This window comes from Ischnura elegans, chromosome X, assembly GCF_921293095.1.
Source record: "Ischnura elegans chromosome X, ioIscEleg1.1, whole genome shotgun sequence".
Classification (NCBI taxonomy): Eukaryota; Metazoa; Arthropoda; class Insecta; order Odonata; family Coenagrionidae; genus Ischnura; species Ischnura elegans.
The window spans coordinates 75,996,673-76,023,126 of NC_060259.1; the positions used below are offsets into that span (position 1 = coordinate 75,996,673).

Here is a 26,454-nt window from a genome sequence, read left to right on the forward strand (position 1 = left end):
TTTAAAGGAAATTCGATACCCAACACCTATGCTAACAGGAACACATCCCAATCTTCCCAATGTTAAAACGCTCTCGTATAATGCAAATTCGTATAGCGCAAAGACCCCAAGGAACGCATCCCTTGCGCTATACGAGGCATGGGTGTACATTCAGAGAAATACAGTAAATAATGGCATTTCAGCTTTAAATTCTGTCTAGCACATTTTCAAAGTCTTTCACTGAAAAAGGCTACAATTATAATACCTTGAGCAAGAGATTAGGAAGAAGTTGAGCACTGTTTTATTCCATAGTAAAGCTATGAAGAGAAGTAATTATCACTTCCCTCTTAATAAAATTGCTTCACATACTGGGCCCTCACGACATGGTCGTGCAATGAATGGTTTCATCAGGCACAACTTCCAGCTTTCTCCCATGTACAATTATACAACAGATATTAATACAAACTTTTTTATATAAATTGAGTTCAACAGAGTAAAAACAATACAGCTTACCTAATAATCCTCATTTCCACAAATTGTACTCCAGAACTAAAGGCATTCATTTAGTCAAAAAGGTAACAATGCTGTCAACTCAAGAATATGTGAATTTTACAGATACCATGAGAAAATTTTACAAGGACTATTATTCAAAACTTAGCAGTAAATTTCCTTCAGGCTAATATTAACCACACCCATACAAATTACACAAAGTAAATCCAAAATCTAAGTTCATAAATTGGCCATTATTCAGCCAGATTGAGGTAAAATTTCCCCTGGTTAAGAATTACTCCATAGATTATTTCCAAAGAGACTATACTTACTGTCCTGAATCTCCAACTGCCTCTTTGCTTCACCGAGAGCAGAAAAGAGATCTAGCTTGATACGAGTCTCAGCACTCAGGCTATTTTCAAGGTGGGCATTCTTTTCTTGCATTGCTGACAATGCTGACATAAGAATCTCCGTCTCATTATGACTCTCCTTGTACTGGCGCAGTGTCTACAATTACATAAAAGAGTAAATGAGAAAATTGTACACAGCGGTGATGAATTAGCACAAACTAAAACATTCTAATAAATTTCCTTCACCAATAAATCTTTTCATGGGCACCAAGACAGTGAAAAGCAAAAAAATACAACTGCATATACTTAATTATCCAAATTTTCAAAGATATTGATTCACAATTTATCAATAGTTGTTGAAACATATGACCCTAAGATGGCCTGACCCTGCTAGATAAAATCATCAAGGAAACCGAGCAACAAATAAAATCCCTTGAGACTATAACACAAAAAAGTAGTCTAAAAATACCCTTAAAAATGAACGTTTTCAATACTGACCCCCCACTTGCAAAGCAAATCAAAGTAGGAGGTCATGATACAAAAAAGTACACCGATTAAGATACACAGGAAATTCATAATATACAGATTAAATTAAAAACCAGCATGGAACAATAAATGAATAAATTAACTAGAGCACAATATATCACCAAGAACACAAACAACACAAGATGCCTCAAAATAGCAATAAAACAAAGAAAATATAAAACAGTTACGAGGATAGATATTACAAAAGCAAATGACACCACCTACATAACCAAAATCATGTTAATTTTAAAACTGCCTAACATAAAAAGGAGAATTTTCAGAATGTGCATACATAAACACTACCATACTAAACTACCACTGCATATGGACACTGGTCAATAACTTCCAATGAAAGAGCATAGATACTGAGAAAAAGAATGAGAGATTACAGTGGAACCTCGATCTATCCTTTTCCAGGGAGATGGATGAAAAAAACTATGAATGCGGGAATGTTTGGCTAGGTTGCCTATGTGCCAGGAAACACAGGATTTTTGCTTATTATGAATACACTACTCGCGGCTGAGCTTAAAGTCACCGAGTGCGTCCACCGGGTTGCGGATGGTGGATCGACCTTTAGATATAGAGGTTAGCTGCGAGATAAGCGAGTTCTCTCGTCGAATAAGCAGTCGTGGACAAAAAGCGGCGGTATTCTGAGGGGGTATTGGGCTACCCTTGGGTAAGGTAGACCATTTAAAAGATACCAAAACCTGTGAAGATACCGTGACTTGGCGACTGTGGGCCGCCAACAATTATGCCTCTCATCACCCGGGGGAGAGGGCAGCAGCTCTTCTTCACATGTGCGAAGGTGGAGACCATACTGGTCGGTGCAGGGACACACATTCCACAACGGGCGTGGTAACATTTACTTTAACGGCTGTAGTACTGCGATGTGGAAGGCAAGGGGAAACCACCACATTATCATCCCGAGGAGTCACAGCTACTCCACTCAATTTATACAATGACATGATGGAATTCTCACGGGTAAAATATTCCGGAGGTAAACTAGTCCCCCATTCCGATCTCCAGGCGGGGACTACTCGAGAGGGTACATCGGTCAAACGAGATAGAATGTTACGGATAGAAACATGGAATGTCAGATCACTTCGTACCTGCGGTATGCTAGAGAACTTGAAGGTGGAGATGCGAAGAATGAACCTCGATGTATTAGGCATCAGCGAAATGAAGTGGCCCCAGGAAGGAGACTTTTGGAGTGGAAGCTACAGAATGATACACACGGGATCGCTAAATGGTAATGCTGGAGTAGGCATAATGCTAAGAAAGAGCGCCAGGATGCGTGTTAAAAGCTACCTGCAGTTTAATGAAAGGATAGTAATGGTGAAGATAGATACTAAACCCGTAGCTACTGTAGTGGTACAGGTTTACATGCCTACGTCAGATTATGAAGACGAAGAAGTAGAAGATGTCTACCAAGATATAGCGGAAGTTATCAAGCAGGTAAGAGGGGAAGAAAATCTTATTATTTTTGGTGACTGGAACGCCGTCGTCGGCGAAGGTCAAGACGGAATAATAACTGGGAAATATGGGTTGGGTAACCGTAATGAAAGAGGAGAAAGGCTACTTGAATTCTGCACGGAGCACAGGCTAGTGGTTGCCAACACTTTATTCAAAAATCCCCTGCGAAGAAGATACACGTGGAAGATGCCAGGAGACCTTAGAAGATTCCAAACCGACTACATTCTAGTGAAACAAAGATTCAGGAACCAGGTGAAGGACTGCAAAAGTTATCCAGGGGCAGATATCGATAGTGACCATAACTTAGTTATGATGAAATGCCACCTTAAATTTAAAAAGTTGAAGAAAGCCGTGAAAAACATATGGCAGGTTGAAAAATTGAGGGAGGTTCAGCATCAACTGGCTTTTAAAGAGGCTGTAGAAAATAAAATAGGGGAGGATACGACCAACAAACCAATGGAAGAGAGTTGGAAAACCACTAGAAAAGGTCTGCACGCGGCAGCTGAGGAAGTTCTTGGTAAAAGAAGAGTCGTTATGAAAAAACCATGGATCACGCAGGAAGTCTTAGATCTCATTGAAGAAAGAAGAAAATACAAGGCTGCGAAAACAGAGGAAGGACAGAATGGTTACAAGAGAATAAGGAACGAAATATGTCGTAAAGCGCGGAAGGCTAGAGAAACGTGGATGAAAAGCATTTGCGAAGACGTGCAAAACAATCTTAAACATGGAAAAGTAGAGGCTGCTTATAGGATAGTGAGGAACCAATTTAAGGAAAGGGGCGTAAGATGTAATACCCTTAGGGACAAAGACGGAGAACTATTGATTGAAAACAAAGAAAAAGGGAAGAGATGGAAGGAATATCTGGAAGATTTGTACAAAGGAAGTCGCCTCAGAACGAATGCTATCGAAAACGAGAGGGAAGTGGATGCCGATGACATGGGAGCCCCAATTTTAAGATCGGAATTTGATGCGGCTGTAAGAGACCTCAGGATAAATAAAGCGTCTGGCATTGATGACATTCCTGCAGAACTAATTAAAAATTCAGGAGAGAAGACGTTGAACCAGCTATACAAAATCATAAGTGAAATGTATTCCACAGGTGAGATACCAAAGGACTTCGAGAGGAACATTATAATCCCTATTCCTAAGAAGAAAAGAGCGGAGAACTGTGAAGACTTTAGGACCATAAGCCTTACTACACATGAGTCAAAGATACTGACAAGGATCATCTAAAGAAGAATAGAACGAAAAGCAGAAGAGTACTTGGATGAGGACCAATTTGGATTCAGAAAAAACAAAGGCACAAGGGAAGCAATATTGACCCTAAGACTGCTCATAGACAAGAGAATGGAAAAGAACAAGCCAACATTCGTTGCGTTTGTGGACTTAGAGAAAGCATTTGACAACGTGGATTGGAGCACAATGCTTGGAATCCTAAAGGAAATTGGTGTTCTTTATAATGACAGAAGAAACATCCACAGTTTATACAAAAATCAAGTAGCCGTGATAAAATCAGGGCCCAGCTGTGAAGAAGCAAGAATTAAGAAAGGAGTGCGACAAGGCTGTACATTGTCACCCGTAATTTTCAACGTTTACATTGAAAAAGCCATTAATGAAATCAAAGAAAAGGAATTGGGAGTGAATATCCATGGAGAAAAAATTAGCATGCTAAGATTTGCCGATGACATAGCCGTTATAGCAGAAACAGAGAAGGATTTGAAAAATATTCTGGTTAATATGGGTAGGGTAATGAGTAGATATCAACTGAAAATAAGCACGAAGAAAACCAAGATCTTAGTATGCAGCAGAAGAGAAGAAGTCAAGGCCAACATTAAAATAGGGAGGCAAAAACTGATAGAGGTGGATGAATTCTGTTATTTGGGAAGCAAGATAACTAGTGATGGGAGAAGCAAGAAAGAAATTATCAGCAGAATAGCCCAGGCGAAGAGAGCATTCCACCAAAAGAGACACCTGCTTACAGCGAGAAACTTAAATATGGAAGTAAAGAAACAATTTATAAGAACCTACATCTGGAATATGCTCCTATACGGAAGTGAGGCATGGACAATGACCGCAGCGGAGAAAGCAAGGATAGAGGCCTTTGAAATGTGGTGCTACAGAAGAATGATGAAAATCAAATGGATCGACCGAGTTAGTAACGAGGAAGTCCTAAGAAGGGTAGGAGAGAAGAGAAGCCTCATGAAAACCTTAATAAGAAGACGGAACAACCATATAGGCCACATCTTGAGACATGATGGCCTGATGATGACAATCGTCGAAGGACAAGTGGAAGGCAAGAATGGAAAAGGAAGACCCCGAACAAAATATATGGAACAAGTAAAGAGAGATGTGAAAGAGAAGAAATACGTAGGAGTGAAAAGATTAGCTGATAGGAGAACTGAGTGGAGAGCTGCATCAAACCAATCCTAGGATTGTTGACCAGTGATGATGATGATGATATTCATTAATGGATTCAAACAAGATTTTAGCTGATTACAGGAATATTATTACTTTATCAAAACACTTAGGTCATATTGTTCATACGACTTATCTCTCTCTCAAATATCCTAAAGGAACACGCCACCTTGCTAAAAATGTTTGCACTCCACTCTGCGTTTGCACTGATATTATGGATTTCTGTCTGATGTAAAAATTCTTATCCACCAAATGCTTTTTCAAGGACATGCATTTACGAGAGCAATGTGCATGATATGCCTAAATCAACCGCTTTCGCCGACGCAGTGATTGGTTGTGTGATGAATCAACAAGGCCAAAAATAGTTTATAATTTGAAATGTTCCTTTCTAACAATTAAATTTTAATATGATTGAGGCAATGTGTAAAGCATTAACAATGTTGCGTTAATCGTCAGCGGCACGCCCACCTGACCCTCAGCTTCATCCCACTTCTTGTTTTCACCAGGGATCTCGCTCTTCCCCCACCCCTGCTGTCATGTGCTAGCGGACAACCCGAGGCATTCTGCAATATTCACACCCTTCTAGCCCAGACTCTTTTCTTCATCTTCAATTATTTTCAGTCCATCTTTTAAAGTTCCCACTTGTTTCTTCGGAAGGTCCATGGTCCGAAGAGGAATAAAAATAAAACTAATAAAAATGAAACCAGACTTTATTGAACCCACTAGGAAAACACACTCGTTGGTTTAAAGTCAACCCACCCTGGAAAGTACGGACCACTAAGTAAGTAAAGAACCACACGTACGAGGTGAAGTTCGAAACTAATGCTATCGCATATGGCATAAGCAAAGCTTACTGTAGAGGGTGAAGCATGACCATATGACTGTGCCATGAATTTTATCCTATAGAGAAGGCAACTTACCCACTCATTTCTAACAATAAATAGTGTAGCTCTAGCTGAGCAGATGAGTTCAGATTGCTAGTAGGGAGAAACAAAATATCCTGAGAAGACATCGCTTCGTTAGCAACTCTGACAAGTGAGAGTTGTAGCATAACTCGCAAATTGTAACCTGTTGCCCTGTTTTCGAAAAAAATGCCCCATCAACTGCCGAGAAGCTCACAATCAGCTGCGAGGATATCGAGATTCACCAGAAATCACCATCATATTATTCCAACTACAGTGAAACCTCGATATAACGACACCCCACGGTGCACTAATAAACACTCGCTATAGCGAATTGTCGCTTTACCGGAGGTGGAGCAAATAATAGCCAATATACCTGTTGCGAACAGATATACAGGAACAGGAGTGGTGCGGCGACAGATAAACATCTCTCCGATAAACGTAAGCATAAATCCAGACGAAAGGCGATGTTTTTTTTGCATCACTAAATTTCCTTACTCAAATAACGACCAACTATTCGAACAATTTATAAGCGCCGCACTGAATAAAAATCATGCAAAGCATTGTTTCGTCATCATTATATTTATCGAACGACAGTTTACCTCATAAATTTGAGACTGAGCACTCCATTAACTTCATTTCTAACAGATCGCTAGCAATTACAGAGGTTAAGGAGTCTTCATGAGTCTTCCGGCGGTGAAACCCTCGCTATGGCGAGAGCCAACACCGAAAGGGTCTCGTAAAAACGAATTTTTTAACACGCTTATTATAGGGTCAATTGACGGTGCATCGGCTATCTCTCGTAATAGCGGGGGTGTCGTTATAGCCCGTACTCGCTTTAACGAGGTTCCACTGTATTTCCTTGCTTAAAATGCTTAAATAACGTTAGAAATACGTCGTGTTTGGTACCATTCTTTTTTAAATTACCTGCACATTACTAATATTTCAGTCTAATAAAAGTATACTACCAAAAGCCGAAATTAATTGTTTGACACCTTTTGGGCTAATAGGTGATTCATGCAGCAGTTGACCTCCAGAAACTGGGAACTTTGAAGGAGATAGGCTGAAAAAATTCAGAGATTGAGAATTGGAGAGGCGTGAAACACGTTTCTATTGTTCTCGTGTAACTTGATATTTTCTTTCCAAGCTAAGGTCTTCGTAATACGATCCCTGTGCAAGCTGGGACCTTTTTTTTATTCCGAAGAAGAGGAAAGCTTCAGAAGGGGAAGGCAGGTGCTGGACGGAGGGGGATATCGGATCTTGGGAAATGAGCTAATGTGACTATCCCATGGCACTCAGCTTCTCCCTATAGTAGTTCAATCTCCTGGGGGTGTCTGTCGTTATTAGCCACAAATAACACATTGCAAACACTTCCTCTCATTTTTGTTAAATGATGGGTGCGGGAAAATTATACGACGGGACCGCGATCTTCAAACGATCAATGTGGGAAAACAATACTTTGGGGAATGATAGATGCGGGAAAAAATTACATTGCCTTTATGGTACTTTATTTGGCACCAGGAATGGTGAATGATGAATGCAGGAAAACGATCTATGTGGGAACGATAAATCGGGGTTCCACTGTATTACAATGATGAGGGAACCAATATCTTTACAACATAGAGCACCTTTCACTGCAATAAGAGGACAAATTACTAAGAAATAAGGGACTAGAGGTGGATTACTAAAACAAAAAATTAATAAGTTATACATTACCACTGAAGATGTTTAAGAGAAAACAGATACAATCAGAAAAGCCATTGATACAGAGACCAGATCAGACCGCATATCAAGATCAACAAACGGACAAGTATGATTATTTCTGACTAGTAAAACACATGAAAAAATATTGGCTCAACGGAAAACAAAAGACCCACACAAGATGACATCGGCGGTCCAATCGGCCATGAAATACAATAGTAAATAAGTACAAATTTTTAATTTAATTTTTGGTTATTTTTATTATTTTTGAAACTATCTTCTGTTAAATTAATAAAAATTTGCCAATAATTGATGTGAATTTGCAATTACATAATTATTCATATTGCACACATTTGGATACAAATTCATATACTTCAAACATAAATTTTTTTCAGTAATATGTTGCAATTATTAATGGTGATTTTTTATAAAAGTATTTGAACGTGTGATGATGTTCGTGCTACAAGGTTGTCTGTATAACTACATCAGATAAAACTTCATAATTTTGCTGTCTAAGTAAATAATTACATTGCATTTCTGTGTAGCTACCTAAAGATCATGGAAAGTTTTCAGAAAACAATGCAATGAAAAATTTTCAGGAAAAATAAGATAGGCAAACACATTATGACCTGTATTGTGATAAGAGTAATAAGATGATGGCAAGAAACATTAACAAAATGTTGTGACGCATTTTCCTTGAGTTTGAAATAACTAGAGAAAAAGAAAAATGCTAGAAGGTAAAGAAAAGTTTACATTGTTTCGGTACACCACTCAGCATAACACACATAATGTTGGTATGACTGAGGAATTCATAGCAGTTCAAAGATATTTTTAACTTTTTACAAAGTTTTGAATCACTGAATTCATTTGTGCTTCTTAATTAAACCAGAGGAGAAATTCCTTAAAAACAGCAAAAAAATCAGTCAGGGGGGACTATATCAAACACAGCTCAGAATTAGAAGGGCTCTGCACAAAATCTGCTTTCAAAATGTGGAACTTCCAATGTCCATGATTTTTCAGTAGAGACTGATAAGAATTTTAATACTTCTAAGTTCTATAGGTCACCTTTCACCTCACATTTCTCTCTCAGAAATATAATCTACAAACACAGATTAAAGTGGATAAATGAGTGTTATGGACTGTCCTTTGAGACTTCATTAATTAACACTACAACTAAAGACACGACAAAAACTTTAAAATGGTGTTTTTAAAATACACAATGAACTTCACGTTAAAATATAAGAATTGATTTTTTTTAAACTTCTCCACAGTACAAAGTAAATAAGGAGCTAAAAAATCGAACGAAAGTAAAGTATTTGAAGTATAAAACCTTCTCTTACTGATCTGAATAAAATTTTGTCATTATGGTGGCTTTAGTCACACATTCTACATATAAAATAATACAGTGCGCTCCTTGTTCTGCAGGGAAGTACTGGGTATGCACGAGGCAATTTTCCACTTTTAACTTGCAGGGGCAAATTCAAAATGAAGTTCTTGATACCTGTCATCGACAATAGAGGACACTAATGCATAACCAATGGCCAAAACCTTTAACTAAGGTGTCCATTAATCAAAATGCTACTGAAGCCTATGTAAGGGAATTCAGACATACATTCAGTTTCAAATTTTACATGAAGGGTAATACACTTAAAATCATCAAGTACAGTACAGAACTCTGCCTGCCCATAATTTTATAAAATACCACTATGCCTTGCTGCTTGAAGCAAACTGCACATATTTTAGCATGCGAAATTCAAACAACACTAGTGAACAGTGATGGCACAAGGGAATCTTAGCACAAAGACTGAGAAGTCTGTTGACAGCACCAACCACAAACACTTTCCCCTCACTAAATTTCCCTCCCACTAATATGATAGTTTTTTCTCAAATCCATTATCAACAGCAGGTGGGCAAGAAAAACACTTGGCTCAGCACCATATTATATGGGGTAGTATTATCATTTCGTACAGTTGTCAGTAGCCTGACACTGTCCTCACATCACTACCCAAATGAAAGATGCTGATCAGTGCATGAATGCCGTTTAGCATCACCTGTTGTTACTAAAACTATGCATCTCGTTCATTCCAAGGCATATATTTGATGAGTCTTATTGCCATTCAAATAATTATTGAAAAGGACTATTTTAGCATGAGAAATGTAAACTTCAAATAAACTTGACTAACAGCTTAATATTTTAAGTTTAACCTATGCATAGGAAGGCCCAAGTCATGAATATTATTCTACAGAAATATATTCCAAATACATCCTTTTCAACAGCATGATGCAAGGCATTTTCTAAGTTTCTTAAACATAATTTTGAAAGTGATTTTGTCCGTGTGGCATTACAAGTATATATGCCACTGAATAGCTATGAAGCCATAATAGCACCACGTCAAAACAAGGGAGAAAAGTTAGAATAAAGAAATTATGGTAGTATAGCTCATACCCGCATACCAAACATAGGTACTACCAAACATGGTATTTAACTAACTGAAGACTTCTACTGAAGAGAATTTGGGCAAACATCACGCTGGTTTTGTTCGAGGGCAATCAATGGCAGATTAAATATTTAATATAAAACAAGCTCTTTCTAAATATTTGGAATAGAATATAAATGTTCATATATTCTTACTAGATATCAAAAAGGATTATGAATTATTCAAAGAAAATTATAAGACAGGATAGCGGCTGTTGGCATAACACACTAATTGATACTACAAAATTAAGAATATTAGAGGATAACAGAAAGTTCTGACATATCATCGTGTATTCACCAAGGAGACTGGCTCTCACCTCTCGCACTAATTTATCAACTAAGAAAGCTGCAGAAAGTAGCTAAGCAGTCTGAAGCTGTATTTATTCAGAAATCACTGTTCTAATCTACATGGATGATGTGGCCCTGAGGGGTTTGGGTTGCTTGGCAATAATAGAAATTATTCCCATATAGTTTCACTGGAATTATTTTTCAAATTTTAGTGTCGGCAGCTTAACATGACAGACGGAAATATTACCAAAAATCATTTCATAAAATTAAAATAATTATTACCAGAATTCTTGTCAGATCAATATTCGATACACCATTTAGTGCGACACACAGCAAAGAAATGGCAGCCAACTTACTTGCACCTCCCTTTCAGCAGCCAAGCACCGATCCTCTTTGAGTTTCAGTTCCCGCCTTAGCTGCTTCACTTCTGCCTCCAAGTCCCTTCTCCTGGCTCGGCAGCTTTCTGTGCATTCTCCTCTGCAACACAGCAACAGTATTAAGCCATGTCATTACTCGTGCATTTCATTTCATATCTACAGCAACACTTAAAAGATGATGAATAATAACATGGGAGTATAGGCCTGATAATGATATGCAAAATTGCTTGCTAATGTTTTGATAAATTTCTTATGTCTCCTATGCTATGAATCATGATGTTTACAATTAATTAATACATGAAGGCATGGAAATTTGTTACAATGCTTTCTTACAATAATACAATAAAAATATAAAAAGAATTCAATTGTGCATAAATGAAAAAATAATAATTTGATGTTAAAATTCTTGTCTCTTCTTCTTCATTTATGCACAGTTGAATTCTATTTATATTTTTATTGCACTACAGTAAAAAAAACATTGGAACAATCGGTGATGCCTTCATCTATTAATTTATTGTGACCATCATGATTCATAGTCCAGAAGAAGACATAGAAATATATCGAAACATTAGCAAACAATTTTGCATATCATTATCAGACCTATACTCCCAAGACATTACTCATCATTAAGTAATTGAGGTCAAGAAAAAGAAATCGACAACACTTAAATTCCAATAACTACAGTGGTACTACATTAGTTGGACTAAACTGAGGAAAGAGCACCCTTCAAAAAAAAATTTAAGCTCCTATCAGTGATCTTTCATGTGCTAAAGTGTTCACTGTGAAAATATTTTAAACAAAAGCATCTCATAAGGGATCTTTCCTTGATAGCGATTCATATGGGTTAGTTTCAATAAGATATGAAACATGTCACAACTACTATCGCATAAAAAATATTATTGAAAATCCACTAAAAAACTTGCTAAAATTGAAAACATTTGCAGTCACAAGACAAGATGGATGATAGAACTGAGTGAAAGTCATTGAAATTCCACAGTTCACAATAAAATTGGAATATTTTTAATGCTGCATCACCCAATTAAGCAGGACCGAGCCACAGAATAAATATCCTATGAGAAAAAATTCATAAATTTGTGACTATTTAAACAAAGAAAGATGCAGCATGTGAGTTTTTCACACATAATGTAACATTATTTCCCTAACCTTATCATGAACTCCCTGGCCAGTATGATTGAAACACATCACTGGAAAAAATATTTTTAGATTACTGCATTTCTCCAAATATAGCTCCCTCTGAACGCAGTTCCCCCATAATTTTGAGGCTTCAGCTTTGTGAAAAAAATATGAGAAATGAAAAGGAATATAGTCCCCCTTTTAATTTTTCCATGGGCATTTTTGAAAAAAAAGGGGAACATATTCAGATTAATACAGTATTTAAGCATCTTTCCAGTCTTGCCAGAAGATTCGCCACCAAGAGCACATACTTATTGGCTGAGGCGGCTGCCGCAGCCGCTGCCACAGCAATTGTCCTCGCTGCAGCTGACTCCTCCACCTTCCTCGCCTTCCGCTCGGCAGCCAACTGTGCTTCGCACACGCCCCGAGACCTTCGCTCATCATGTAGCCTTCTTTCCAACTGCGATATGGTTAATTTATCTGATTGCCTAGCTGTCACCAGCCCATGTAGCCTGTTAGGGCACAAAATGAAAGATGAGGAGATGCCGTAAAAAATTCCTTCAGCCATGGAATGAGAAATCACAAATAAGAGGCGTAGAGAGAAAATTTCACACGGACACAGAATTAAAACGTGGATCTTTAGCTTTCCAAGTCAAAATGCAGATTACAATGCTAATGACGTTCACCAAGGATTTTTTGTTAACGAACCTGGGCTAAACACAAATGTGCACAATAGCTCAGAAAGCCATACACCCATGTGGTTAAGGAAAACTTTCTCACAGAATTTAACGCAGCATTAAATGAGGCCAATTTGAAATACTAACAGCTAAGTCCCAAATTGTAATCAAAGCTAGTATACTTTGCAAATAACTTTTCAAATTTCTATGGCCAACTAACAGATTTAAGTCTCCACAACATCGTAAAATATTATAAAGCAAACAAATTCTACAAAGTTTCCACACCAATTTAGGACAATGGAATTTGGTTGTACACTGAAAAATGACAAGTTCGAATTTTTGAGCACCTGATTGAAAGGCAAATTTTACACAAAAAATAGAAGAATTGTGTCAAAAATTAAGTCAAATATACATTGGTGCTCCATCAAGCTATATTTATTTACACTGGAAAATATTCCTGCAACAAAATAACAGCTTACTTTGTTTGAAGATCATCATTATCTTGCTGAAGCTGTGATAGCTCACTTTTAACACTTCGTTCACCCGACAACAAAACATTGATTTGGCAACGAAGGTCTTGCTCAACTTGTCGACTGGCTTGCAAATCGATTTTGAGTCGTTTCACATCACCTTCTAACCTATAGCAGGAGTAGAAGTAAATTATTAACATAATCACCTTTTATACTTGTACAAGAGGTATGATAAAATACTGAGCATTTAAAAAGAGCATATATGCATTTATCCTTATGCCAAACTTTTCTTGAATAGAGATATGACCAAGCAGGTGGCCTGTGGGTGGAAATGGAAGAACCATGATCCAGCCAGCACGCTCAAATATTAAGGACATTATAATTAATATTCATTAATATTAAGGACAAATTATAGGAGAAATTCTCCAACAATTTCAGCAAAAAAAAAAGGTCACAGTAGCTATCAACCAGGAAGCAGAAAACACTACATAATAATGATCCTGTATCCCATAAATAAATTTGATTGAAGGCAGTGAAATATCCGAGACATGTAACACTACCTCTCTCACACTCTATACAGGCAGTCCCAGACTCAAGCACACAATGTGTTCCAGAAAATGTGTACGAAAGTTGAATGCAAGAAAGTCGCACCATTGAGTTCCGTACTAATAAGGGGTTATGTTCCGGCAGAGCAAAATATACATACTAAAACCCTATTTTTACACAATTTTATTTTTATTAACTAATGTTTCGTAAATTCAAGTAAAAGGGTCAATTTGGAATGTACGAAAGTCAAGGACCACCTGCATTGGAAAATGTAACAGATTATTTATCACCCACACCAGGGTCCATATCCTGTAGCTCAGAGCTCTGAAGCTAGTGTCTTTGACACACTCCCAAATGAATCCCTTACCACTCCCACTTCACAGCAAATTCTCTAGCCTCATAGGAGTTAGTGTTAGATGAGAAAACCATTTTGAAACCTTTTTGAACAAATCCTTAAAATTGTATGTAACCCAGGGAGCAAATGGACAATAGAGACCAATAAGGTACATAGTAGGCTATTATCTGGGCTTCTAAAAACTTAAAAGCACATCAGAAAAATACTTCCATTTTCATTTTATTAATAAGGCTATTTTTACAAAAAAAATACAAAGCTAATGCATGGTGAAATAGGAAGGCAAGATGTATCGAGATGGTGAGCTTCCTCACCCGAACAATTGACGTGATTAGACATGCCAGTGCTTTCCATGGCTGTTACAATATTCTCTCCCTTGTACCCTTGAATGATCCTATACTCAAATAGAATTACTGTATCCGTGAAGAACGCTTGCGCAGGAAGCCATGCACTTTAGGCTGTAACTACACCCTTATCATGATTTTGCAACAACAGGGAAGCAACCAGTTATAGAATTATAGAATGATATTGGATCACAAAATACAGCAAAGAGACAAAACAGACATAAGAAAAATTTTCTAAGACAGATCTTCAAGGAGAATTGTTTGTATTTAATTGTTATCAGTCGAGGCATTATCAGTAACGCTTTTTTAAATTTTGGAGACAGCCTGTGCAATTAGGCAAGATCATATTGATATGAAACATATATCATTCACCATCAGAGTAATTAAAATTAAAGAAATAAATAAAAGTGAGAAGCCATTTTTTATCTAGTCATCTAAGCTTAATGCATATGTATGTATCCAAATTTTCACACAAATTTGTTCATTATAAAGCACATTCCAGCTGCTTTCTATCCAAGCATAAGAACTAACATTCTTTGGCATAGATCCTACTCATTTCAAAGGAGTTGGAAGAATAAGAGCACATTATTCTGCTTAAACAAACGACTAAGGTTACGCAGAATGGTATCTAATGAGGATAAGCCAACCACTAGGTCAGGTCTGGATCTTTGCGAGGCTCTTTTTCAAGCCAGCTGGAGGGTTACACAGGGCTCAGAAAAGAATTACAGAAAGATGATGAGAGCTTAAAGTGCCATTCTTACTGCTCAAGCCTTCTTCACAGATACATAAATTCCATTCGAGTATAGGATCGTCATGAAGCTTATTTGGCCAGGCAATTACAGAGCTTTGAGTCACAGAATACAACCCCAGGGTTTCCTATATCCAGATCAGAAACAAAATGGCCGTTTTCCACACACATAAATAGGATTGAAGATTAGTTTTGACAATTTTTCAATAGTCAGAATTTATGATTTTGCAGTCAATACCAGTTTGCATTGCCTAACATTTATACCTACAATGATTTTCAAAATCCATCAGCATAACAAATGGTAATGCCTGTATATCGAAGTTCAACTCACAAATTAATTTGTTAATTAAAAATTCAAAATGATGGAAGTTGTTCTATGCTAATGTAGGGATCTAAGACTTTTCATTTTCTCAACATTATAGCAGCACTGTAAATAAAAATTTCTTAAAAATATTTTATGGCAAATAATTCCCTGCAATGGAAATCCATTGCAGGGAAACTGCTTCTACACTGAATGATTTGACTTCAACAATTCTAAAGTTTCCTTAGTATCAAATGGCTCCATTCTTAAATTTGAGGGCAGTGATGTCTGTGCATACAGTAATATATTTTTATGCATAATATTTTAATTTAGTTAAGCTCATCAATCATAAAATTAGCTTGTAAAGCATTCAATACTACATATGTCATTATACCAATGTTTTCTGTCAGTTCACCACAAAAACATATAAGAGACATCATTAATAGCTCAAAATCACTTCCATGTTACAACCATATCCCCAAAATGCATCCTGTTTTAAAGCCAGGACCTTAAAGTACAATTTTTTAGTGGAAACCAACCATTAAATTTCCAAATCCTTCATCAAGGAGCAATTCCAACACACAGACATGAATTATTATTAATCTCCTTTAGATCATATGCACATGAAATAAAACATAAAACAATTAGCATGCAGACAACATAAAAGCATTGGAATTAAACAAGCACAATAACATATCTTACTGATTAAAAAGCAGTCAGAATAAAACCTAACCAAGATGAGAAGTAGTGTGGAGATTTCTCAAGCCGTATTTAGATTTGCCTAACTATTTTAAGTTATGAGCGAAGATTTAGGATTCCAGAGATAATTCATATCGTTAAATTAGGGTTGCATATCCTTTTGACCCCAGGGTCAGGTCAGACTCAACAACTAAACCGTACTTTTGATATAGGATGTTTTGGGTCACCTCCAAATCATTTAACCTTGCAGATTAAAACCCTTTTGTACTAATAAATACTCTTTCCTTTACTAAAATACAGGAGTAGCCATCATCTTTGTCTCATACATTACATGTCTTCCACAGAACCTAAAGGAGCTGTCGCATACGGCAGAAGACATTGTGCAACTTGAAGTCTCCCTCAACTAACACCGAATTCACTTCACACAGTTTTTCCTACAACATGATTGGGTCTAATGAATGCTCTCACTTAGTTTAAGCAAACTCGCAGCTTTACCTCAACTAAGAATCTACCAAAAACTCCATCACCTTTTTCTTGAGTAATTAAGCATTAATGAAGCAAACAAGACCGAAAGAACTTCATATTTTCATTAATTTTTTCACTCTACGCAAGAAAAAAAATCTTTCAAATTGAACGATATTTATGCCATATCAGCAGCAATGAAGAGCTTGGAAATATAACACAGTACGGATTCAAATCAGAAAAAAAGGCTCCAAGACCAAAGTTAACTGACAAAAAGTGCATACAAGTCTTTCTATGCTTCTAAAACCTTATGTTATAAAGCAACACTGGCAAAACTACATCAAATCACATGACCTATAATAAAAGAGTTGCCAAACGAGATACCTCTGCGGTGCTACATAGACTCTAACATTAGCACAATAATCATAGCTCCCAAGTTTCCCATCACAGGTTGGTATTATATACACAGGCAATTTTTGGGCCATCATTTTTTCATTGCATTCAGTTTCTCAATTTATAATGGCATTTATTTTAAAACCAACATTTAACATTCTAATTTATCATTGTTCTCAGAGGTCTCTATAACATAAGAATCATAGAGTACTGGAATGATCAACCTTATCCAAAGCACCACCATGGTTCCCACCCAAACTGAAATATAAAATTCACGATTTTTTCCAGGTTTTCACGGTCTAGATGTCGTCAAATTCACTGTTTTTAGATAAATTATTTTAGACAGAAATATTGATTGCATAACGATCATCGGCCGCATGTTAACTAAAAATTTAACAAATGCGGCAGAACGCCATGAATGCAAACGCAGCAATGAAAGTGCTATCTCTCCTGACGTCGCTAGCAAAATTCAGCGCCGGCTTAAGTTTGTGAGCGGGAAAATGGAGGGACCAGGGTGCCAGGGAAATTAACAAGTGTCTGAATTTTCACCAGGGTTAATGAACACTTTGGTTACCAGTCTTCCAGCTTTGGTACAGGCTTAAGGTCAATGTGTCATCACAGCACACGGACCAACAATTGCGCTTAGAATATACGTGCGCAGATAAATGAGTGGACAGAGTCTGCGCATGACTGACCTTGAAATATGATGGACATTTCAATTTTTCTTTTGCTCTTACAATCGTAGTTCTAAAATTTTAAGTACTTCTAAAGTTTAAGAGATTTTTAAGGTTTCATGGCGAAATTCACGGCTTTTTCCAGGTTTTTTCATGGTAGAAGAAATTCACGGCTTATTCACGCTTTTAAGGTTTTCACGGTTGAATGGGAACCCTGACCACCTGATCTATAAATCTGTCAATACAGAATTTGATCATACATCTCTTATTTTCCACCATACATATGCCTTCCTATGTATTCTCACTGGCCCAAGTACATATATAGATCCAAATAACGAATACTTGATTATTTTATCATCAAAGGCCAAATATACTGACCATTTATACTGAGAATTGCATTAACTTATGGATACCAGGCTGAAAATACCTGGTGCACCACCACAAAGATACCTAAACACATTCTTTGTCTTAAACTTCCATTTATTTCAAATTCAAATTACACTAAAGTAATTCTAAAATCTCCTTCTTTAAACCACAACGGAGTATTTTACTGAGAAAATGACACTGGAATTTCCATTGAAAACAATGTTACGGATTCTACCATTCTCTTCACCCAGTGACAGCCCTAATTGAAAGAACGACTTGTTTCACCATGATACCTATTCTCCTAAAAGAATTCATAAGCTGCCACTACCATCTAAAATGGCAACACAACCATAATCTCTCATATGATATATCTCATTCCTGGATGAATCACTATCATCAACCTTTCCAATTTTGTTAATGGTTTAGCTCAGTAGATTTCAATCTGATGAATTGTTTTGATGAACAAGGGTAGTATTCAACTCATTCTTAGCCGCTGATACATGTAACATGTGCACTCAAGGTTGGAAGCTAAGTTCCTTTCCCCAGGCCACCTCGGATTTCCTCTAGTCCAAGTAATCTAACTTTGAGGATTTAAATCGATGCAGTTTTTCCATTTTAACTCGAAGTTTTAAACTCCCTCTCACCGGCACCCACAACGACAATCACAGTCTTTCAAGCAATATCCCTCATTCTTAGGTGCACATGCATACTTTTTTTCCAACCCCATGAACAAAAACCTTCACCAATTCCTAACCATCACATAGCTTATCCCAACAAACACAACCCCGGGCAAGAAACCTCACAGCAAGTTCTTCACTCCTTTGATAAAAAGCATCCCTCCCAAAACTCACGTCAGCCATGAAAGTATAATCGCAGGAATAGCCAACGTCCAGGTGGCATGGGGAGCATTTCGACCAATCCTGCTTCGCACAGCTTAAATGAGAAAGATCCTAAACAGCCTTTCTCCTCTCATTCCCTCCCTAAACATCCCCTTGCCTTCCAATGTATCGTTCCTCCTCCACCCACTCAATTTGTACAGCCACCTGTAGAAATGGTGCAGAGTTTCTCATGAGAAGGGACTTACCCCATTGTGAGGGATTACAACTCCCTAGAGGCTTGTTCAATGAGTGATTAACTGACTTTCGATAGCTTCACAATTTTCTATCCTGGCTATCAATATTCTTCAGCTGGTGAACATTAACATCAGCATTAATTGATTGCTAAAAGATTGTTTGTCAATAATAGGTGATAATAAAGCTACGTTACTGATCACCAGTTGTCAATCATGGTTGTTGATTATCATCATCGACACACAGATATTGCAAATGGTTATCAATAATGAAGAATTCTCAAATGTCAATTGGTGATGAATTGTTGATAATCATTGTTTGTGGATAGACCACCAACTACAGAAAGCAAAGTAATCAATGCCAATCATCAACAAATACTACCATCCCAATGTACATAGCCAAAACCATCAATGATGGTTACAAGCAATCACATCATTGAACAAGCCTTATGCTTTGTATACACACGCACACATTCACACATAATAACACATTCCAAATCAATACACACTACTGGGAAATTAGTCAGGCAAGGCCAAATTAATAGTCAAATAATACATAGTACATATAAATACTTACTCCATAAAACAAATTGTTACCTTTTTCTAAGAAATTCAACAGACCTCATATAATGCTCATCCTTGTGATTAGCAACGACTGGATCTGCTGAATCTCTATTTGATCGATTCTTCTTGTCTCTTTGACTAATTACAGCATTTTCACGTACTTGCTGATTCCCATTCCATTTTGATGAGTTTGTTTTCAAGGAGCCTTTGAAGCTTTTGTCCTTTTCAACCTCATTCTCATCAAAATCGTTCACAGAACTGGAAAAAATAATTTAAAATGAATAAATATCATGCATATTGAATGGATTGGTTTACAGGCTTGTAGAAAGGCATCTCCAGCAGCAAACGCTGGTAGGAAATCCATGGGGTATGCGACCGGTGATGGAAAACTTAAGATAAATTTGTGCATACAAGAGCCTAGGAGCATTCATTGCATTGTCATTCCTTTTGTCCGCAGACAGCAGCGGATCCAGGATAGGGACAAGGGGGGGGCTAGGGGCTGTACTATCCTGTACATACTTGACTAATAAACAAAATTACTATTTCATCTAGTGTAAATTGAACACCCAAAGCGGGAGTTATCGCCCCCTCTCTGGATACGCCACTGTCTGCAAACACTAAGGCAATAGCAGGGGCCTCTACCCTAAAAAATAGATTACAGGTGCAGATCTTGGGAAGATTTTTCTGACCCGGTTGTACCTCATGTCTTCACTCCATACGTGCATGAAGTAAACTGTAGACATAAGGATGACAGAAGTAGCATGACAAGCCAAATATTTCATGATTGATCCCAAATCATTAAATTGCATTTCAAAAAATGAAAGAAGGAAAATTCCATACAAATGATGAAACTGAATCACATTAAATAAAGGTTCACACAAACCAGAATAAAATGCTATGGAGCACACACTGTGGGAAATTTAGCCATTTGACAAACTGCCTCACTGCCCCATAACTAGAAATTGCACTGAATGAGACAAGATATGGCTGAGTTAGACAAAACCAATAATACTATCGTAAGTACCACATTGTAAAATAAAAAATCTTAATACAGTAAAAGATTGATAATATGGAATACATGGTACTAGACAATGATATTCCTGCTGAATAGATCCATTTGATTCAGGCAACATACGTTGGCATCAGCGGAAATGGGGTCACCTGCATAGTAACCAACTCGAGGGTGTAATTCAGGGCAGCCATTCTCTCCTCTCATGGAACTGCTTATCATAATCCCAAGTTTCAAACACAAGCCACTACGAAGGGTAAAAATGTTTTGAGGACGTCTACTTGTGAAACTTGGTTATATTGCGCCACTCTAAACGGGCAAGTAAGCTTTAAGTGGGCAATTTACTAAATAAAAGGGATTCACATATCCATTATAAAAACTACTGCAAGACCTCTGCACATTAAGAAACTGGCAATGTCACTGGACTTTCAAAAAACGTCTGATAGGAAAAAAGTGCTGTCACTCAATAAAACAGCATCTGTAGAAACGTTTTTTAAATAAAATGTTGATTCTCAATGCTTCAAAATCAGTGTATTTAGATAAAAACACATTGGTAGAATTTCTCTAAATTATGGTTGGAGCTCATAGAATGAAAAAGCAGACAATCCATTTTAAGGAGCAAAATAAACAAATTTCATGGATAGGCCACACATTTTTCATAAAAATGCACATCTCCTCGGATGGATTTTACGTAATTTAAAGGCACGCACAATCTTAACTTCAGCCCACTTCCATTCCTCTCCAAATTCAGTCCACAAAGTTCAGGATAGGCATCGTATGCTGATGCCCTGAATTCTTTTGAGCAAAATCACCACAACAAGATACCCTAAATCACGAAATGAAATATTTTGAGGAAGAAAACTGCAAATTAGTTGAATAGCCTATGCAGGATTAGCGTAAAGACAGCCAGTCTCTGAGACAGTGATTAAAACTACTTAAATAGCCATATTTTTGGCGATAAAACTTACCCTTTTCCTGCCAGCAGGCATGAAAAGGGTAAGTTTCGCCGGCATTTCACCAGCTACTGTCTCATATATACTTTCCCATAACCCATTTAAGCTCCAAATACCATATTAACTCAGTAAGAGAGACACATTTTTTCCCAGAAAATGCAGCCGAAAATGGGGTTGCATCTCTTACACGAAATTCTAACAACTCCCCCATTCCTACCTCCCACTCCCATCACAAGTCCAAAGGGGAACTGTATGGCCTTGGTTTTCAGGGTCAGTCCTAGTGTAGGCATGAGTCAGTCATCTAAAACCCTGGGTCAAAAACAAGCAGAAAGCAGGGAAGTTTCTCCCTTAGTGGCATATTTTTACAATGCTCCTGTTTGCGTTTCTTACTCATATCAAACTTAAAGAAATGCATAGTTTTGAAAGAGAATAGTCAACAACTGTCTTGTCAAGTAGTATTCATTATACTAAGGGCCTGATTTCACAAAAACGATCTTCAGACGATGTTATAAGGATTATTTCGATTCAAAATTATATTGGTGTTAAAACCTGCGGTTTAAAAATTTCAAATGAGTGTGCACATTGTAGGATTAAATGGCGGACAGAAGAAATCAGAAATGTTATAAGTGAAGAGTGCTAAAGGAGAGGTAAAGGTGAAGGAGCGTGCTCCTTCCATCTTTCAAGCAACAAGGCTACAAGCGAGGAAGCAAGGGATGAACACATACGATCTTGCATGTGACATGGTTTCCTTCAAAGCCAAGGCAGGCGAGCTATGTGATGTATGCAGTATGCATTGCCTGAAGTTCCCAGTCCGTCTTCTATTGTTTGAATGTGTTCATGCTACGCTTGTTTCTTCAGAAATTATGCTGCTTGGACTATGTTGAATAATAGCAACCTTGTTGTAACTAAAAAGCTTCCTGTCAATCAATTAGAGCTTAAAAAACTTAAATGCTGTCAGAAATGCATCACGTTGGGTCTCATTCTATTTTGTACCTCGTGCGTGTCATACAATTGCTGAAAGCTATCGAAATATCTTTGGATTCAGTTAGTGACTTACCTAGCCATTTGGCCTCCAAAAAACTGGGAGAATTGAAGCTGGTAGACCGAAAAAGGTCAGTTGGTAGACGGGGAAGGGATGAAACACATTTCCATTGTTCACGTGTAACTTGATATTTTCCTTTGAAGCTAACGATTTATGGTCCGGTCGCATCCCTATTCAGTAAATTACCCACATACAAATTTTTTCACAGTTGAATTTCTGTCGCAATACTCCTACAGGAGCTTTTTAAAAAAATTGTTCATGAGTAGGACTAGAATCGCAGTGTAACAGTGTATGCGAAGAGAGGATTGGAACTCTTTCCAATCCCTCTTATGGGACACTGCATTCATGAAAGCGTTGATTTGAAATGTTGTATCCAGACTCGATTTCTTCAATTTACATCCGAGGTATCTGACTAGACCATCGCTACTGAGCATCATAAGACTACAAGTGAATACCTCGTTATCTCCGAGCGCATGACATGTTGTGCAAATTTAGCTGAAAAACACAGCATAATTTTTTTGGTATTGAAATTGGAATTTTTGATAACTGTCGAGAGTACAGGCATACGTCAGCAACATTGCACAATGGGATAAAGGAAACTGCCGCAATTAATTCCTTTGGCTCCAATGCTTAAAATGGGATGTCTCTCTTACATGAGATTATATGGTATACCTCTAGCATAGGGAAAAAAATCTAGGGATTCAACAAAATTAAGTACTTATAATAATTTAAAATCTTAAATCTTGAAAATTTCAGAAAATAACCTCGGCAGTCTTTGCGCATCCCACCTGAAATGGGCTGGAAGGGTTAAAATAGAAATATTGAAAAGCTTTCCATTATTTAGATGCTCCATTATTGGCATTTATGGATTCTCGCTTCCCTACTGTAAAAGAGCATATCAAAACCAATAAATTAAAATGACAATACAAAACATTGCCTATACACTCACCCAACGCGTTCCATGTATTCTAACTCTGAGTGGATACCACCATCTGAATTACAGATTTTGGTATGTGAAATCTTCTCTGAGCATTTTGAATCGCCATCTGTTGACTTATCCCTTTCCCCTTTGTCAAGGGACTTTCTGTGATTATTCTTTGTGGTATTCACTGTTTGCTGCTGAGGTGGACCAGAATGATGAGACCCACCATTTGCCTGGGTATTATTATCGCTGGAGGCTACACTCCCTGCAACATTATATAAATAAGAGTGAGCTGTAATTCTAAAATAGATAACTATGCACCTATTTAAGCAATTTAAAGCAAAATAAGACAACTAACACTGGCATTTACAAAAGAGAAGATAAGGGTTCAGAAGAGATCAGTGAAGTAATGAAGCAATGTCAACAGCCATGACAACAATCAAGAATTAGTAATGAGAGAGAATCATATTGCAACAGAAATGATATCTGTACATTCTGAATTTTTTAATAAGGTACAAACTCGAAACCCCTTACTTAAAGGTTGCCACTAACATACGGCAGATACAGAGTGGACTAACCTCATCCAGTAGAAAAATAGGCTACAGAATATCCTAACAAGCCATAAAATGCACCAATGACTGGATGCATGGTTTTACACCAATTATTAATTTTTTAGCCAGTCCTACTTGGAATTAACTTCAAATATTGCAGCACAAAATAGGAAAAAGACTCACCTTTACTTCTCTCTGGACTAGTACTTATGCAGGATTGATGATTCTGCTGAAGGTTTTGAGATTGCTGATGTAAATCTATGGGTAGTGCTTGCTGAAGGAGCTTTGCGTAAAACTCGTTCTCCTTAGCCACATCCTTTTGTCGCCTCTGCAAAAAAAAAGAACATACCATTTGAGAGACACTTAACTACTTAATCAAAAATTTTAATAATCATTCTGGAAAGCAATCAATAGAAATCAATTTGTAAGAATAAGTGCTGTACATGAGTCAGTCTATAAAAAAAAATATTCCTAAAGTGCTCATACCCCAAGAAATGCATCTGTTGCACTAAATGAGGCACAATTGTTCTTAACACATTGCATACCGGGGTAAGCTAATGTGTAGAATATAACTTAACCCAACCAAACGTTATGATGCATCAATTCATTATGAATAATGAACAACAACTGAAAATGTACTAACTAATACGTATTGTACGCTTTAAAATTGTTTAGGTTAATGCACCTATCTTCGTTCTGGACGGATGACGAGAATCTTCATCATCCGTCCAGAACGTTCGGGAAAAAAATGACGAGAATTCTCGCCATCCGTACACAACGTGTTAAGTACTGGTGAATAAACAACACCAAAACCACACACAGAGCATGAGCACAAAATGTTAGGCTGAATCCTTTAATACCATATGAATATGATAAACACAAGAGCATAACAGAAGACATCACCTTACCTGTCTCATACGATATCCCAAGTAACTTTTAAATCCAAAACCCAGAGTAACTACTGGATACCCAATGCTGAAAAAAGAAACCCTTGAATTAAAAGAATGCTCAATTGTTTCAGTACACGTTTTTAGACCAAAAGTAAAACCTCAACCAATCATACCAATGCGCAGCAAAGGGTCGGCATAGGTCAAGGTGAAACGGGAGATGACGAAGATCTCGCAATCTCACCGCAGCTTCAATATAAATAAATAACAGCCATAAAATGATTGTGGGCAAACAGACTCCTTTTTCTGAAAAAAACAAAAGACAAGAGTAAGTTTCTTACAAGCTTATCACCTTTCCACACAAAAACCACATAACTTTAATGGTTAAGGGTTCACAGACAGTCTAAGAGACTGAGTGGCTACAGCAGTTGCAATTTAACAAATAACTACAATCTCATAAACTTTGGAATACCCTTTCTTTGGTCAATGTTAGGCCAAATGGCATAGAATAAGTTTTTTTCTGCGTGACACTTCCTTCAATTTTTTTCATCAGGTGGGCAATGTGCTTACACTTTCATCACATACTGCACCCACTTCCTTCACAGGTCACATGCGTATTGTATTCACGGATCAGTAATCTGTTCGTAATTTTTACAATGGTTCAAAGTTAATTTAAACATAGGTTACAACTTTATTTTGATTCGTTATACTAATGAAAAAATCTTGTTTCAGCAAACGGAAAAGTTATGCAGAAATTGTTAAATTATGTTATATCCACTATTAATTTTTTGATTAAATCATTCATGATGATATTAACTTTTAACTGGGTTAATCTTTTACTTAGTATTGCTTTAAGAGGTCTGAACTGGCGATTTTTGGAAACACAAATTTGGCTCCAACTTTCCTCTAATTACTTGTTTGTAGTGTAGTTAGACAAGAAAGGGAAAGGACTTAGTACTCTTTAGGAGAAAGTCTACAGAGGCATATATGCATCATTTTCAAAGGAATGCAAAAAATATTTTATCTAGGGCGATTTCATTTGATGACATTAGGTTTTTCACGTCGCAATATTTTATGTATTACATATATTGTGACCACTTCGCTTAATTGCACATAAATACGCCTTTAAACATTAACTCTTCCTTTGTTTTCCATGTTAAAATGCTTAAATATGATACAGAAATCCATGGCTGTAACATATTTTACTATTTTTTTGCATTCTACCAAAAGTACTAATTTGGCAATGAAACTGATTATTTTTCACCATCTTACACATGCTATTATTGCCCGTCAATTGCATTGTTTGACTGGATAGA

General features: G+C 37.1%; 1 protein-coding gene across 2 annotated transcripts in view; it reads right to left on the reverse strand.

Moving 5' to 3' along the window:
* Positions 1 to 26,454, reverse strand: part of LOC124171842 (macoilin) — a 43,748-nt gene that overhangs the window by 12,698 nt on the left and 4,596 nt on the right. Inside the window, exons 4-12 of one of the 2 annotated variants that reach the window (XM_046551200.1) lie at positions 25,315 to 25,444; positions 25,160 to 25,226; positions 24,435 to 24,579; positions 23,728 to 23,965; positions 19,832 to 20,032; positions 13,266 to 13,424; positions 12,421 to 12,621; positions 10,955 to 11,075; positions 801 to 975 (exon numbers count right to left, since the gene is read on the reverse strand). In XM_046551200.1, the coding sequence (XP_046407156.1) occupies positions 801 to 975; positions 10,955 to 11,075; positions 12,421 to 12,621; positions 13,266 to 13,424; positions 19,832 to 20,032; positions 23,728 to 23,965; positions 24,435 to 24,579; positions 25,160 to 25,226; positions 25,315 to 25,444 (1,437 nt within the window). Of the gene's footprint in view, positions 1 to 800; positions 976 to 10,954; positions 11,076 to 12,420; positions 12,622 to 13,265; positions 13,425 to 19,807; positions 20,033 to 23,727; positions 23,966 to 24,434; positions 24,580 to 25,159; positions 25,227 to 25,314; positions 25,445 to 26,454 lie in introns of both variants that reach the window. The other variant, XM_046551199.1, reaches the window with a different exon arrangement.